Source organism: Somniosus microcephalus, chromosome 5 (assembly GCF_052327205.1).
Source record: "Somniosus microcephalus isolate GS21.2 chromosome 5, FLI_Smic_1.0, whole genome shotgun sequence".
Lineage (NCBI taxonomy): Eukaryota > Metazoa > Chordata > Chondrichthyes > Squaliformes > Somniosidae > Somniosus > Somniosus microcephalus.
In genome coordinates, this window is record NC_140991.1 from 274,572,385 (window position 1) to 274,588,820 (window position 16,436).

The 16,436-nt window shown below is 57.2% G+C and overlaps 1 protein-coding gene and 1 long non-coding RNA gene across 5 annotated transcripts in view; one reads left to right on the top strand and one right to left on the bottom strand.

Annotated features, from left to right (window-relative positions):
* The window catches only part of stt3b (STT3 oligosaccharyltransferase complex catalytic subunit B), a 142,835-nt gene extending 132,726 nt beyond the window's left edge, over positions 1 to 10,109 (bottom strand). For all 3 annotated transcript variants that reach the window (XM_085988981.1, XM_085988980.1, XM_085988979.1), the window contains exon 1: positions 9,736 to 10,109. In XM_085988981.1, the coding sequence (XP_085845107.1) occupies positions 9,736 to 9,902 (167 nt within the window). In that variant the 5' untranslated portion in view covers positions 9,903 to 10,109. The remainder of the gene's footprint in view (positions 1 to 9,735) is intronic.
* A 191-nt stretch (positions 10,110 to 10,300) lies between these two features.
* LOC147117739 (uncharacterized) lies at positions 10,301 to 13,246 on the top strand. 2 transcript variants are annotated; one of them, XR_015078523.1, is made up of 2 exons: positions 10,301 to 10,512; positions 13,058 to 13,246. It is a non-coding gene; the product is annotated as an uncharacterized LOC147117739 (long non-coding RNA). The 2 variants fall into 2 exon arrangements; XR_015078524.1 differs by having other exon boundaries at positions 10,301 to 10,507.
* Positions 13,247 to 16,436: the final 3,190 nt, after the last annotated feature.

Consider the following 16,436-nt stretch of genomic DNA (forward strand, 5'->3'; position numbering starts at 1 on the left):
ATTACCATATGACCCTATATGGAGCGGGAAATTTATGATAAATAGTTGACACAGGGTCCCACGGCATAATTCAGTGAAACTGTTGCAAAGTCATAAACCACACGAAAACTAGCAAAGTCATAAACCACACGAAAACTAGAGTTTAATAACACCAGCAGAGAACCCAGAGACTGAGTTATGGTCAGTCCAAGTGCCAGACTCTGGCTATTCTTTTTAATAAATATCCTGTTGACTCACATATAGGCTGCATTTTCTTAAAGCAAGAAAAAAAGGTATTTCATTGGGGGTGCAGCCTACATGTGAGCCAATTAATGTTCCAGGGTGGGGTGGGGGAACGGGCTCAGGTTTGGGATGAAGTACATAAGCAGGGGTAGCCCATATGATCGTTTAATAGCATATTTGTACATTTAACACAGTGGAGTTGATGTAGGGAAAGGGGCAATAAAGGTGACAGTAATGCAATAGCTGAGGGTATACAGCCTCCCATATTCATATTATATAGACCCTACCCCCAGCACATACTATGTCATATTATTAACCCTATGAAATGTCAAACTAGTAAATGAAAGGTTATGTATACCATTCTACTGTTTAAAAAAAAAACAATTCTGTCATTACATTTGCACTTTAGTGAAATATCTCAAGTTGTTAGTCATCCCATTGAAGTGCCACTGCCCTATTTCTGTTATGTCTCTTATGTGGATAACAACTTGAACTGTTGCAAATTTTCTTGATTATAAAGTTCAAATATATACCATATTTTGATTTGAAACATCATTGGTTGCTTTAATCTCAAAAATTCTAGAACTATAAGCCATCCAGAGATCTGTATTCAATTTTTAGGGGTCCAATACTGGATTCAAAAATCCAAAATGGAGAAAAGGTTGGCGCAGCGAGATTGACCTGCCCCGAAGGTCATGAATACAAAAGACTGAAACGTTCATGGTTTCTCGCTCCACATATGCTGCCTGCCCTGCTGAGTATTTCCAGCATTTTCTGTTTTTATTACCAAAGGTCATTAACGTGTTTTGCAAACATCTGACAACAAACATCTGATAATGATATGGCCCTCACTATATGCATTTGAATGAATTACCCTTCATGTATTCATGCTATTATAATTAGCAAATCATTCAATTTGGACAGAGGTGTCTATTTGGAGCGTTAAATCAGTCATTGGGCATGTTACTATCAAACATGAATATACTGCCCCAACTTTTTCCTCACCCATTAAGCTCCACTGCTCAACAGTATACATCTTTTTATATAATTTGCTGTCAGATATGAATACCCAACTTTTTCCTCACCCATTAAGCTCCACTGCTCAACAGTATACATCTTTTTATATAATTTGCTGTCAGATATGAATAGCAGCACCATAACACACACGAGACAAGTTCTTCTCAACCATTAAACTTACCAGTATGTAACTTTTATACAAGTGTCAGATATGAAAGACATGAACAAACACTTTTGCAATATTTTAATAACATATTTTTAAAGTAAAACCTTAGGTCAAAGACAATAACTGTCAAACCATCATCAACAGTTCCACAAGCTACAGATGGAAACCTACCAACTGCAAAATCAATCTCAGCCTGTTTTCTCAATTTATATCAACTAACTTTGCCCTCTGCAGAACAAAGCTCTCTCGCATACCCTTGACAAAATCCTAACACGTTAATCATGCCTCTCGTTTTTCACAGGCATTTTTTTTTCTAAATGTTTATATTTGAATCAAATCAAGCTGCCAACTATTGTCAAGTGATCCACAAGCAGAGATAGGGATAATGATCTTTGCTCTGCTGAATTTACATAGTTAAGTAATCCTGGCAATTTATTTTTTTAAAGAGGAATGCTGTGCAAATGCAGCAGGCCACAACAGTTAAACTGCCATATTTCCCGTACTCTCCGAGCCCAATGAATAGTCAGTGTCCTAACATCCGCCTGATCATGTGTTCATGTTCAAATGTGCTCATTTTCACGGATCCTAAGATAGCTTGAATGAAACTTTCCCCAAATCCACTCTCATTCATTAACACTGCCCATTAACATAGTTTCACACCAGGAGCCTTACATCAGGTACAAGAGGGAAAGGATCCTGTCCAAGTCTTCCCAATATACTGTATGCCTATCTCCTCCATCTTCTGCTCTCTATGACTAGTCCATACCAAACATGCTCATCTCTTCCCTGACTCCTTTCCCAGTCTCCTGCGTCACATGCTCAATATCTTGTCCTTTGCCTAATCTTGTCTCACCCAACCCCCAGCTTCCATGCAAACAAATTCCCCATGACTCAAATTCCCAGTCACCAGCCTCTACTCTCCTGTCCTGTTCCAACTTACCCGTCTCCAGATGCCCACTCTCCTGCCCCAGCTCCGCATGTCCCTACTATCCTGTCTCCAAATCACCCTGACCCACTGTGCTGTCCTCAGCTCCAGAAGTCCCCACTCTCTTGTCTCCAAATCCCCCGAGTCCCTCTCTCCCATCCCTACCACCACATGCCCCGATTCTCCAAATCCCCCCGCCCCCCCAGTGCTACTTTCCTGTCTCTAGATCCTACCCATGTCCCCTCTTGCTCGTCCCCACTCTCCTGTTTCCAAATCACCCAATGCCTCACTCTTGCCCAGATCCCATGCCCCCTCTTTTCTCTCTAGATCTCCCATGCTACTCCCTTATCCCCAGTTCCGAATGTCCCCACTCTCCAGAACCCCCAGGTCTCCACTGTCCTGTCTCCAGATTCTCCCCATGACCCCCTCTCTTGCTGCCAGCTCTTGCCCCCCACGTCCCTCTCCTGCCACCCCCGCTCTCGCCCCATGTCCCTCTCCTGCACCCCCCGCTCTCGCCCCACATCCCTCTCCTGCCCCCCCACTCTCGCCCCACGTCCCTCTCCTGCCCCCCCACTCTCGCCCCATGTCCCCCTCCCCCCCGCTCTCACCCCATGTTCCCCTCCCCCCCGCTCTCACCCCATGTCCCTCTCCTGCCCCCCCACTCTCGCCCCACGTCCCTCTCCTGTCCCCCCCCGCTCTCGCCCCATCTCCCTCTCCTGCCCCGCCGCTCTCGCCCCCACGTCCCTCTCCTGCCCCCCCCCGCCGCTCTCGCCCCACGTCCCTCTCCTGTCCCCGCCGCTCTCGCCCCACGTCCCTCTCCTGCCCCCGCCGCTCTCGCCCCACGTCCCTCTCTTGTCCCCCCCGCTCTCGCCCCACGTCCCTCTCCTGCCCCCCCGCTCTCGCCCCACGTCCCTCTCCTGCCCCCCCGCTCTCGCCCCACGTCCCTCTCCTGCCCCCCCGCTCTCACCCCACGTCCCTCTCCTGCCCCACGTCCCTCTCCTGCCCCCCCGCTCTCGCCCCACGTCCCTCTCCTGCCCCCCCGCTCTCGCCCCACGTCCCTCTCCTGCCCCCCCGCTCTCGCCCCACGTCCCTCTCCTGCACCCCCGCTCTCGCCCCAGGTCCCTCTCCTGCCCCCCCCGCTCCATGTCCCCCTCCTGCCCCCTCCGCCCCGCTCTCGCCCCATGTCCCTCCTGCCCCCGCCCCCTCCTGCCCCCTCACCCCCCGCTCTCGCCCCCTCACCCCCCTCTCTCGCCCCATGTCCCCCTCCCGCCCCATGTCCCCCTCTCGCACCCCCCATGCCCCCCTCTCGCGCACCCCCTATGCCCCCTTCTCGCGCACCCCCCCATGCCCCCCTCTCGCGCACCCCCCCATTCCCCCTCTCCCGCACCCCCCCATGCCCCCTCTCCCGCACCCCCATATGCCCCCTCTCCCACACCCCCCATATGCCCCCCTCTCTCTTGCACCCCCCATATGCCCCCCTTTCTCTTGCACCCCCATATGCCCCCCTCTCCCCTCATATGCCCCCCTCTCCCGCACGCCCCCCATATGCCCCCTCTCTCCCCCGCACGCCCCCCCTCCCGCACGGCCCCCATATGCCCCCTCTCCCGCGCTCCCCCCCATATGCCCCCTCTCCCGGGTGCCCCCCCATATGCCCCCTCTCTCCCGGGTGCCCCCCCATATGCCCCCTCTCTCCCGGGTGCCCCCCCATATGCCCCCTCTCTCCCGGGTGCCCCCCCATATGCCCCCTCTCTCCCGGGTGCCCCCCCATATGCCCCCTCTCTCCCGGGTGCCCCCCCATATGCCCCCTCTCTCCCGGGTGCCCCCCCATATGCCCCCTCTCTCCCGGGTGCCCCCCCATATGCCCCCTCTCTCCCGGGTGCCCCCCCATATGCCCCCTCTCTCCCGGGTGCCCCCCCATATGCCCCCTCTCTCCCGGGTGCCCCCCCATATGCCCCCTCTCTCCCGGGTGCCCCCCCATATGCCCCCTCTCTCCCGCGTGCCCCCCCATATCCCCCTCTCTCCCGCGCCCCCCCATATCCCCCTCTCTCCCGCGCCCCCCCATATCCCTCTCCCGCGCGCCCCCCATATCCCCCTCTCCCGCGCCCCCCCATATCCCCCCTCTCTCCCGCGCCCCCCATATCCCCCCTCTCTCCCGCGCCCCCCATATCCCCCTCTCTCCCGCGCCCCCCCATATCCCCCCTCTCCCGCGCCCCCCAATATCCCCTCTCCCGCGCCCCCCCATATCCCCCCTCTCTCCCGCGCCCCCCCATATCCCCCTCTCTCCCGCGCCCCCCCATATCCCCCCTCTCTCCCGCGCCCCCCCATATCCCCCCTCTCCCGCGCCCCCCCATATCCCCCCTCTCCCGCGCCCCCCATATCCCCCCTCTCCCGCGCGCCCCCCCCATATCCCCCTCTCCCGCGCCCCCCCATATCCCCTCTCTCCCGCGCCCCCCCATATCCCCCCTCTCCCGCGCACCCCCATATCCCCCCTCTCTCCCGCGCGCCCCCCCATATCCCCCCTCTCCCGCGCGCCCCCCCATATCCCCCCTCTCCCGCGCGCCCCCCATATCCCCCTCTCCCGCGCGCCCCCCATATCCCCCCTTTCTCCCGCGCGCCCCCCATATCCCCCCTTTCTCCCGCGCGCCCCCCATATCCCCTTTTCTCCCACACACCCCCCCATATGCCCCCCTCTCCCGCGCGCCCCCCCATATGCCCTCTCCCGCGCGCCCCCCCCCATATGCCCTCTCCCGCGCGCCCCCCCATATGCCCCCTCTCCCGCGCGCGCCCCCACATGCCCCCTCTCCCGCGCGCCCCCCCATATGCCCCCTCTCTCCCGCGCCCCCCCATATGCCCCCTCTCTCCCGCGCCCCCCATATGCCCCCTCTCCCACGCCCCCCCATATGCCCCCTCTCCCGCGCGCGCCCCCCATATGCCCCCTCTCCCGCACGCCCCCATATGCCCCCTCTCTCCCGCACGCCTCCATATGCCCCTCTCTCCCCCACGCCCCCATATGCCCCCTCTCCCCCACGCCCCCATATGCCCCCTCTCCCCCACAAGCCCCCTCTCCCCCACGCCCCCATATGCCCCCACGCCCCCATATGCCCCCTCTCCCCCACATGCCCCCTCTCCCCCACATGCCCCCTCTCCCCTCTCCCCCCATACGCCCCCGCTCCCCCATATGCCCCCTCATGCCCCCTCTCCCCCATACGCCCCCTCTCCCCCCTCCCCCCCATGCCCCCTCCCCCCCATATGCCCCCTCTCTCCCCCCATATGCCCTCTCCCCCCCTCTCCCCCATAAGCCCCCTCCCCCCCTCTCCCCCATAAGCCCCCTCCCCCCCATATGCCCCCTCTCCCCCATATGCCCCCTCTCTCCCCCCATATGCCCCCTCTCCCCCCATATGCCCCCTCTCTCCCCCCATATGCCCCCTCGCCCCCGCACGCCCATGCCCCCTCTCTCTCGCGCACCCCCCATGCCCCCCTCTCTCCCGCGCACCCCCATGCCCCCTCTCTCCCGCGCACCCATGCCCCCTCTCTCCCGCGCACCCATGCCCCCTCTCCCGCGCACCCCCATGCCCTCTCCCGCGCACCCCCCCATGCCCCCTCTCCCGCGCACCCCCCATGCCCCCTCTCTCCCGCGCACCCCCCCATGCCCCCTCTCCCGCGCACCCCCCCATGCCCCCTCTCCCGCGCAATCCCCCATGCCCCCTCTCCCGCGCACCCCCCCATGCCCCCCCTCTCCCGCGCGCACACCCCCATGCCCCCCCTCTCCCGCGCGCACCCCCCATGCCCCCCCTCTCCCGCGCGCACCCCCATGCCCCCCTCTCCCGCGCGCACCCCCCATGCCCCCCCTCTCCCGCGCGCACCCCCCATGCCCCCATCTCCCGCGCGCACCCCCCATGCCCTCTCCCGCGCACCCCCATGCCTCCTCTCTCCCGCGCGCACCCCCCATGCCCCCTCTCCCACGCGCACCCCCATGCCCCCTCTCTCCCACGCGCACCCCCCATGCCCCCTCTCCCGCGCGCACCCCCCATGCCCCCTCTCTCCCGCGCGCACCCCCCATGCCCCCTCTCTCCCGCGCGCACCCATGCCCCCTCTCTCCCGCGCGCACCCCCCCACGCCCCCTCTCCCGCGCGCACCCCCCACGCCCCCTCTCTCCCGCGCGCACCCCCCACGCCCCGTCTCCCGCGCGCACCCCCCACGCCCCCTCTCTCCGCGCGCACCCCCCACGCCCCGTCTCCCGCGCGCACCCCCCACGCCCCCTCTCTCCCGCGCGCACCCCCCACGCCCCCTCTCTCCCGCGCGCACCCCCCATGCCCCCTCTCCCGCGCGCACCCCCCAAGCCCCCTCTCCCGCGCGCACCCCCCATGCCCCCTCTCCCGCGCGCACCCCCCATGCCCCCTCTCCCCCGCGCGCACCCCCATGCCCTTTCTCCCGCGCGCACCCCCATGCCCCCTCTCTCCCGCGCGCACCCATGCCCCCTCTCTCCCGCGCGCACCCCCCATGCCCTCTCTCCCGCGCGCACCCCCCATGCCCCCTCTCTCCCGCGCGCACCCCCCATGCCCCCTCTCTCCCGCGCGCACCCCCCATGCCCCCTCTCCCGCGCGCACCCCCCATGCCCCCTCTCTCCCGCGCGCACCTCCCATGCCCCCTCTCCCGCGCGCACCCCCCCCATGCCCCCCCTCTCCCGCGCGCACCCCCCATGCCCCCCCTCTCCCGCGCGCACCCCCCCATGCCCCCCCTCTCCCGCGCGCACCCCCCATGCCCCCCCTCTCCCGCGCGCACCCCCCATGCCCCCTCTCTCCCGCGCGCACCCCCCATGCCCCCTCTCCCGCGCGCACCCCCCATGCCCCCTCTCCCGCGCGCACCCCCCATGCCCCCTCTCTCCCGCGCGCCACCCCCCATGCCCCCTCTCTCCCGCGCGCACCCCCCATGCCCTCTCTCCCGCGCGCACCCCCCATGCCCCCTCTCTCCCGCGCGCACCCCCCATGCCCCCTCTCTCCCGCGCGCACCCCCATGCCCCCTCTCTCCCGCGCGCACCCCCCATGCCCCCACTCTCCCGCGCAGCACCCCCCATGCCCCCTCTCCCGCGCGCACCCCCCATGCCCCCTCTCCCGCGCGCACCCCCCATGCCCCCTCTCTCCCGCGCGCACCCCCCATGCCCCCTCTCTCCCGCGCGCACCCCCCCATGCCCCCTCTCTCCCGCGCGCACCCCCCATGCCCCCTCTCTCCCGCGCGCACCCCCCATGCCCTCTCCCGCGCGCACCCCCCCATGCCCCCTCTCCCGCGCGCACCCCCCATGCCCCCTCTCCCGCGCGCACCCCCATGCCCTCTCCCGCGCGCACCCCCCATGCCCCCTCTCCCCCGCGCACCCCCCATGCCCTCTCCGCGCGCACCCCCATGCCCCCTCTCCCCCGCGCGCACCCCCCATGCCCCTCCCCGCGCGCACCCCCCATGCCCCCTCTCCCCCGCGCGCAACCCCCCATGCCCCCTCTCCCGCGCGCACCCCCCATGCCCCCTCTCTCCCGCGCGCACCCCCCATGCCCTCTCCCGCGCGCACCCCCCATGCCCTCTCCCGCGCGCACCCCCATGCCCCCTCTCCCCCGCGCGCACCCCCCATGCCCCCTCTCCCCCGCGCGCACCCCCCATGCCCCCTCTCCCCCGCGCGCACCCCCCATGCCCCCTCTCCCCCGCGCGCACCCCCCATGCCCCCTCTCCCGCGCGCACCCCCCATGCCCCCTCTCTCCCGCGCGCACCCCCCATGCCCTCTCCCGCGCGCACCCCCCATGCCCCCTCTCCCGCGCGCACCCCCCATGCCCCCTCTCTCCCGCGCGCACCCCCCCATGCCCCCTCTCTCCCGCGCGCACCCCCCATGCCCCCTCTCTCCCGCGCGCACCCCCCATGCCCCCCTCTCCCGCGCGCACCCCCCATGCCCCCATGCCCCCTCTCTCCCGCGCGCACCCCCCATGCCCCCTCTCCCACGCGCACCCCCCATGCCCCCTCTCTCCCGCGCGCACCCCCCATGCCCCCTCTCTCCCGCGCGCACCCCCCATGCCCCCTCTCTCCCGCGCGCACCCCCCATGCCCCCTCTCTCCCGCGCGCACCCCCCATGCCCCCTCTCTCCCGCGCGCACCCCCCATGCCCCCTCTCCCGCGCGCACCCCCCATGCCCCCTCTCCCGCGCGCACCCCCCATGCCCCCTCTCCCGCGCGCACCCCCATGCCCCCTCTCCCGCGCGCACCCCCATGCCCTCTCTCCCGCGCGCACCCCCCATGCCCCCTCTCTCCCGCGCGCACCCCCATGCCCCCTCTCCCGCGCGCACCCCCATGCCCTCTCTCCCGCGCGCACCCCCCATGCCCCCTCTCTCCCGCGCGCACCCCCATGCCCCCGCTCTCCTGCACACTCCCCCCATGCCCCCTCTCTCCTGCACACTCCCCCCCATGCCCCCTCTCTCCTGCACACTCCCCCCCATGCCCCCTCTCTCCTGCACACTCCCCCCCATGCCCCCTCTCTCCTGCACACTCCCCCCCGCGCGCACCCCCCATGCCCCCTCTCTCCCGCGCGCACCCCCCATGCCCCCTCTCTCCCGCGCGCACCCCCCATGCCCCCTCTCTCCCGCGCGCACCCCCCATGCCCCCTCTCCCGCGCGCACCCCCCATGCCCCCTCTCCCGCGCGCACCCCCCATGCCCCTCTCCCGCGCGCACCCCCATGCCCCCTCTCCCGCGCGCACCCCCATGCCCTCTCTCCCGCGCGCACCCCCCATGCCCCCTCTCTCCCGCGCGCACCCCCATGCCCCCTCTCCCGCGCGCACCCCCATGCCCTCTCTCCCGCGCGCACCCCCCATGCCCCCTCTCTCCCGCGCGCACCCCCATGCCCCCGCTCTCCTGCACACTCCCCCCATGCCCCCTCTCTCCTGCACACTCCCCCCCATGCCCCCTCTCTCCTGCACACTCCCCCCCATGCCCCCTCTCTCCTGCACACTCCCCCCATGCCCCCTCTCTCCTGCACACTCCCCCCCATGCCCCCTCTCTCCTGCACACTCCCCCCCATGCCCCCTCTCTCCTGCACACTCCCCCCCATGCCCCCTCTCTCCTGCACACCCACGTCCTCAGCTCTCCACCAGCCCCCTCTCCTGCACACCCCCCATGTCCTCAGCTCTCCCCCAGCCCCCCTCTCTCCTGCACACCCATGTCCTCAGCTCTCCCCCAGCCCCCCTCTCCTGCACACCCATGTCCTCAGTTCTCCCCCAGCCCCCATGCCCCCTCTCTCCTGCACACTCCCGTGTCCTCAGCTCTCCCCCAGCCCCCATGCCCCCTCTCTCCTGCACACTCCAGTGTCCTCAGCTCCCCCAGCCCCCAGCCGAGGTTCCCGTCGGTGAGTTGGGGTTCCGGCGACGCGTGCTACTCACCACGGGTCAAACTCGTGGATGATGCTCTCGAAGCGGATGACGGCGAATAACCTGGAGCTGAAGCCAGCCAGCCAGGCCAGAAAGAGGACAGTGAAGGAGAGGAGTGACTGCCAGCCGGCCGGGTGAGACACCAGGCTCCTCACCTCCAGCGCAGAACGCTCCGCCATTTTACAGCAGTAAACGGAAGAAGGGGTTTAAAAAGAAAACCACAAGCGCAGCGGCCTGGAATATTTAAATATATATTTTAAAATAATAACCGAAATGAGTGGGGAAGGGGCCGAGCCGGGGGGAGGGGAGGGGGTGGTCAGGGTCTCAGCCCCGCACCAACATCACTCACACAGCGGCGGCGCTCGGTCCGGGACCGCGTGTGCCTCGCCAATCGCCTTCCCTCTCGCGAGGTGGGAACCAATCGGCTGCAACCGCGGTAGCGGAACCAGCAGAAAAGTAGGGGGGGGGGAAGAAACAGGGCGGTGACACCCACCGCGAGCGGAAGCGGCAGGAAAAACCGCCGCCGATTCGATTTCCTTCCCCCCTCCTTTGACAGTTGGTTTGGCTTACTTGTCAACCAATCGGCGAGAGGCTTACTATGCCGTTGCTGTGCGATTGGGGGGGGGCGTTTCGCAGCAGTGTGAAGCCTTTGGTCCAATCCGCGCAGACGTCTTGGGAGCAGTGGTGGGGACGGCGTGGAGGCTGATCATTGGAGCCGGAGCTAGGGGAGGGAAAGGTTCGAGGAGACGAGCGAGCGAGCGAGCGAACGAACGAGTTGGAGCTGGTGAGGTATTACGCATGGGTCACATTGTGTGTGTCTGTGTCTCAGCGGGAGAGGAAGTGGAGAGAGTGTCAGCTCATGGGATGGTCCCGTGGCACCTGTCACTCATCCACTAGTTGTCAAGGTTGCCATTGTTCTGAACATTCCTTTGCCCCCAGACCCCTTGCCGCTGCATCACTTCTACAAATGATCATTCACAAGTTGCGTGTGATTTATTCCCTCCACAGGGAATCGAATGGTTTCGTTTTGCAAGCTTGTTGTGTGCCACACATTTGGAGAGGACTCGCCAGTTTTGGTTTAAATAATGTAACCTAGTGTATCTTGTTCTGGAAAAAAAACAGGCATTGTTGATCACTTCTCATTTCTAACATTAACAACTCTGGAACCTTTTTTTGTCATCCTGCAGTGATGGCTCTCATTCTTTCCTCGTGTTTAATTCTTGTGTCCCAGCCCATTTTTCTGCTTGTATTCCACTCTTTTCTCAATGCTCGACTGTCACGCACTTTCCTCGGTATATTTCTTTTTGTGACTTTTTCTCAAGCCCCATTTCAGATTTAAGCACATAATCTCGGTTGATAGTTAATTCCGGTACTGAGAGGGTGTTGTGTTGTTAATCTGAGGTCTTGCCTGCCTCTTCAGGTGGATGTAAAATGTCTCATGGCACTGTGCAAAGAGCAGGGAGTTCTCCCTGTCTTGGCTAACATTCCTTCTCTGCCAAAGTCACCAAAACAGATTATCTGATCATTCGTGATTTGGTGAATGTTGAACCTTCCTATTTGCAAATTGGCTGCCACATTTACCTAACTAACGGTGACTACATTTCAGAAATAATGGGCCGGATTTTCCGACCCCCATGGGTGCGTACGCGCCCGTAGGGGTCGCGCAAGTGCGAAGCGCATGCGCTGAAACCTGGCACTTGCGATCTGTCAAGAATTCTCTTTCTGCACAACTTCCGCCTGCTGAGAACCTGTCAAATTCTTACGCCTGGTAAAAGCATAAGGCCTGCTTTTACCACCATAAGAGTTTTAAAAAATAGAAAAATAAAATTTGATCACTAATTTATAAATTAAAAATACTCTTTAAAAAAAAAAAGGTAAATTTATTTTTAGCCCCATAAAAACACTTAATTATTTTTTTCAAAAAAATAATTTTGTTTAAAATATTTAATTAAATGGCATTTTAATTCATTTTAAATATGTAATTAAAAAATCTATGACCTGAATCTTGTCATTCATGTGGAAATAACTTATAAAATGATACTGGGCAGCCTGCTGGTGGTGCTGTCCAGGGAGAGTATAAATACTTGGGCATGGGCCCAGCTTGCTCAGGACATTCTTTAACAGGAACTAGTGAAGGACACAACTAGATCTCCATGTTGAAAAACAGTTGATTAAAGCCTTGTTTAATACTCAGACCAAGTGCCTAGTAGTTTTCTTACGTCAATATATATTTAATGTTTTAGTGTGTATTTAAATGTGATCCCCATTCATACTTTTGACAGTTCTGTCCATACAGAACTGTCAAAAGGACGAAGGGGGATTCCCTTCTTTCATTGGTTTGCCTGGCCTACGTGATTCCCAGGGGCACTTGCGAACCACATGCGCCCCTGGGATACCTGGGCCTCTACGCATTTCGAAGAGGAGAGGCCCAGGATCGCAAGCCTCGGGATCTTCGGTACCAGCAGGTAAGTTCGTAGATTTTTTTCCGATTGGAGGCATCCGCCCGCAGGCAGCCTTCGATCACAAATTCAGGGCCAATACATTGGTTGTAAAAGTCGTTGGGATATCCTGAGGACATGATAAGGTGTTAGATAAATTCAAGGGTTTTTTTTTCCTTTCACTGTCTAACTATATCCTTCCCTTTGATTTGTTCTCTATTTGTCTCCCAATCAATTCATTTTGTGCTCACTCATGTTCCTTTGCTGATGCACACCTTTTTGAAAGCTCCGGCTACGCAGAAAGTTGCTAGCCTACAATAATTGGGTCAGAGGTGGATACTAAGATCAGGGGTGGGGGGGAGGCTATTGACCCGGATTATGTGGTGGTAATGACAGCGAAACTGTCGGCGTTCGCCATCATTACTCCTGAAAGTGACAGCAACTTCTGGAGTCAGCGCATGTGCAGATAAACACAGAAATCCAGAAGTTGCTGTCAATCATTCCCTGCCACAGGTTGCACTGTGGAACTCCCCAGAGCCAATCAATTCAAATCACACTGAAGGACAAAAACTTCCCCTATTACACTGGCAGTCTCCCACAAAAAGGCCTTATTATAAAGAGGTGTAACTGGGTTTTTAATAGCGTATTGACTGCTGAACAATCATTCTGGCCCTGAAAAACTAATTTTATATTTGTAGAATATCAAATTTTTGCATTAATATGATAAGAATTACATGGTTTTCAATTCTTTTTAAGCTTGTTTATGATATTTCAGCTTCTACCTTAATCCTATGTGTATGTCCCAATTTTTATTTTGCTCTCTCTAAAATTTATAAAAAGTAAATTATAATCTGTGCATTTTACTTCCTGGTTTACTGTCTGTGAGAATTCTTCAGAAGGTCTTTGTGGGCTGCTTTCTTTGAGGCCAGCAGCGAGCTTCGCCGCTTACCGCAAATTCCGGGTGATTACCTGGTCTGCTGGAACATGGAAAAGACACGAGGCCAGGAGATGATGTGGGGAGGACTGAGGCCTGAATTTACAGCCCTGGATTTTTTTATAAATAAATTGTATTGTATTTTTCTGTGCGTTTTGCTGTTTTTATTATATTTACATTATTATATAAAATCCAGTTCTATTAGTTAAAACCTCATTGTTTGCAATGATCTGAGCTTAATTAGTGTGAAAACATACATGAGAAGCTGTATAAAATTTGATAATGTAGTTGTGTGCTCTTTATATGAAATAAGAAAAACAACTTGCTGTGGTATAATACATTTCAGTTGATGCAATGCAATCTGCTTGCCAGTTGTCTGCTTCCTATGCCCTAGACCCTTCCTCAGTCCTCCAGCCCATGCCTTGTCACTTGCTCCCTTTTCCTAATCTTTTCCCCTTGCCAAGACCTCATGCCAAGTCCACATACCACTGAATGAGACACCAGCAGTGGCAATGTATGCTGCTCCCCATGGATCAAAGTAGTGGATGGTACTACCTGTTCAAAGTAGAGTTGAAGTTAGAGGAAGGAAACAGTAGAGAGTTCTTTGAATATAAAATACCAATCCTTGGCCATAAATTCAAGTTTTTCTTTTTCTATTCAGGTAGCGGGCTAAATTTGCAAACTTTGGTGCTAAAGACAGAACAGATCAAATGCTATATGTAACTTGATGTTGGGACCAAGGGAAGAAGGATGACTAATGTAATGCATTTATATAGCACCTTTCACGACCTCTGAGCGCTTCACATCCAATGAAGTACTTTTGAAGTGTAGTTACTATGGTTGTGATTTGGGAAATATGGCAGCCAATGAGATAAATGACCAGATAATGTGCTTTTGCTGGTGTTGGCTGAGGGAGAAATGTTGGCCATGACACTGGGGAGAACTCCCTACTCCTCTTCGAATAATACCATGGGATCTTTTACTTCCACCTGAGAGGACAGACGGGGTCTCGGATTAACCTCTCATTCGAAAGACAGCTCCTCTAACAATGCATTGCTCCCTCAGCACTGCACTGAAATGTCAACCTAGATTATGTGCTGAAGGCTCTGGAGTGGGACTCGGAGGTGAGAGTGCTACCGCAAGCCAAGGCTGATCCAGAAGATTGGTATTCTGGAGTTTTGCTTGATTTTATTTTTTGGGGGGCTAGAGGGAGCTTTCCAGAAACTTTTCTTTGGAGATTGAATGTGTGTGTAGGGGGTGGGGGGGGGGGTGGTGGTGGTGGTGGTAGTGGACTGTGTCAAGATTCTGGTTTGAAGTGCTCATATTTTTGGTAGGATGTTGCTGAAGTTTTTCTTTTTAGCAATTCTACATTTGCAACAAATTCAGTGTTTTATAGGTTTTTGTATTTTTAAAATAGCAAAAATCAGAGTAAAACCAGAAAGCATAATAATGATCCGCACACGATACAACCTGGTAAAGCAGACAGTAAAATGAGAAAAGGGTCATTAATAGAGTGTTGAGGATGGAAGCTTGAATTCTGTTTCTGCCTTAAGTCCTAAAATTTATTCTACTTTTTTCAGTGTTAATAAATAAAATAATCCCATTTAGACCCCATTTACAGCACTGCGTTCAGTTCTGGGCACCACACCTCAGGAAGGATATCTTGGCCTTGGAGGGAGTGCAGCACAGATTCACCAGAATGATACCAGGCTAAAGGTTAATTTATGAAGTAAAATTGCATAGACTAGGTTTATATTCCAATGAGTATAGAAGATTAAGGGGTGATCTAATTGAGGTGTTTAAGATGATTAAAGGATTTGATGAGGTAGATCGAGAGAAACTTTCCTCCAGTGGGGAAGTTCAAAACAAGGGAACATAATCTTAAAATTAGAGCAAAGTTGTTATAGGGTGATGTCAGGAAGCACTTCTTTACACAAAGGGTAGTGGAAATTGGGAACTCCCATAAAAACTGGTTGAGGTTGCAGGTCAGTTGCAAATTTCAAAACTGAGATTGATCATTTTTTTTCTTAGGCGAGGGTGTTAAGGGTTACAGAACCAAGGCGGGTAGATGGAGCTAAGATACAGACTAGCCATGATGTAATTGGATGGCAGAACAGGCTCGAGGGACTGAATGGCCTACTTCGGCAACTATATTCCTAATCTAGTAGGATGAGTTTTATCAGTTTAACCCAAAATCCAGAAACTCTAATTGTAATGTGATTCACAGCAGGAACAGGCTTGATGGACCAAATGGACTTTTTTCATTCTATGTCTCCTTTCGTTGTTAAAATATTCATTAAAAAAAAAAAAAAAATTACAAGGGGTACCCAAGACTCTGGTGCCATCCACCAAGAGGTCTAAATGCAAAGAAAAAAAATGTACACTTGCTCAAGACTGGATTTATATACTTAGCAGGCCTCATGTATTTATTTTTCTCTGCAATTTACTCCCCTCACCTGCCCTGCAGGTGTTGCTTCCAAGGAGTCAGCCATGGCTCAGTGGAAGAAAGACTTGGATTTATATAGCGCCTTTTATGACCTCAGGACCTCCCAAAGCGCTTTACAGTGAACAAAGTACTTTTGAAGTGTAGTCACCAATGTTCCCCTTAAGCTGAGCGGCCATGTCGCAGCGCTCTGGAGCTCCCACGCAGCCGACTCACCGGCTTTTAAATGGGAAAAACCACGCATGCACAGTATTTTGAATAGGTCGTGCAGCCCCATTAAAAAAAATTAAAGGGAACATTGGTAGTGACTAATGTGGGAAACGCAGCAGCCAATTTGCGTACAGTAAGCTTTCACAAACAGCAATGTGATAATTACCAGATAATTTTTTTTTAATGATGTTCATTGAGGGATAAATATTGGCCATGACACCAGGGATAACTCCCCTGCTTTTCTTCGAAATAGTGTCATGGGATCTTTTACGTCCACCTGTGAGAGCAGATGAGGCCTCGGTTTAATGTCTGAGAAAAACGGCACCTCCAACAGTGCAGTACTCCCTCAGCAATGCACTGGAGTGCTGTGGAGTGGAGCTAATCTACAGAACAAACAGGAAACTGTTCAACCTCTGTCCCCTCCAGCCCAGATCCAAGGTTATCCCATCCTGTGTCATTGAATTACAGTATGCAGATGACGCTTACGTCTGTGCACACTCTGAGGTTGAACTCCAAACCATCATCAATGCCTTCACTGAAGCGTACGAGAGCATAGGCCTTACACTAAACGTCCATAAGATAAAAGTCCTCTACCAACCTGCCCCCGCTACACAGTACTGCTCCCCGATTATCAAAATCCAGGACAAGGCCTTGGACAACGTGGACCACTTTCCATACCTCGGGAGCC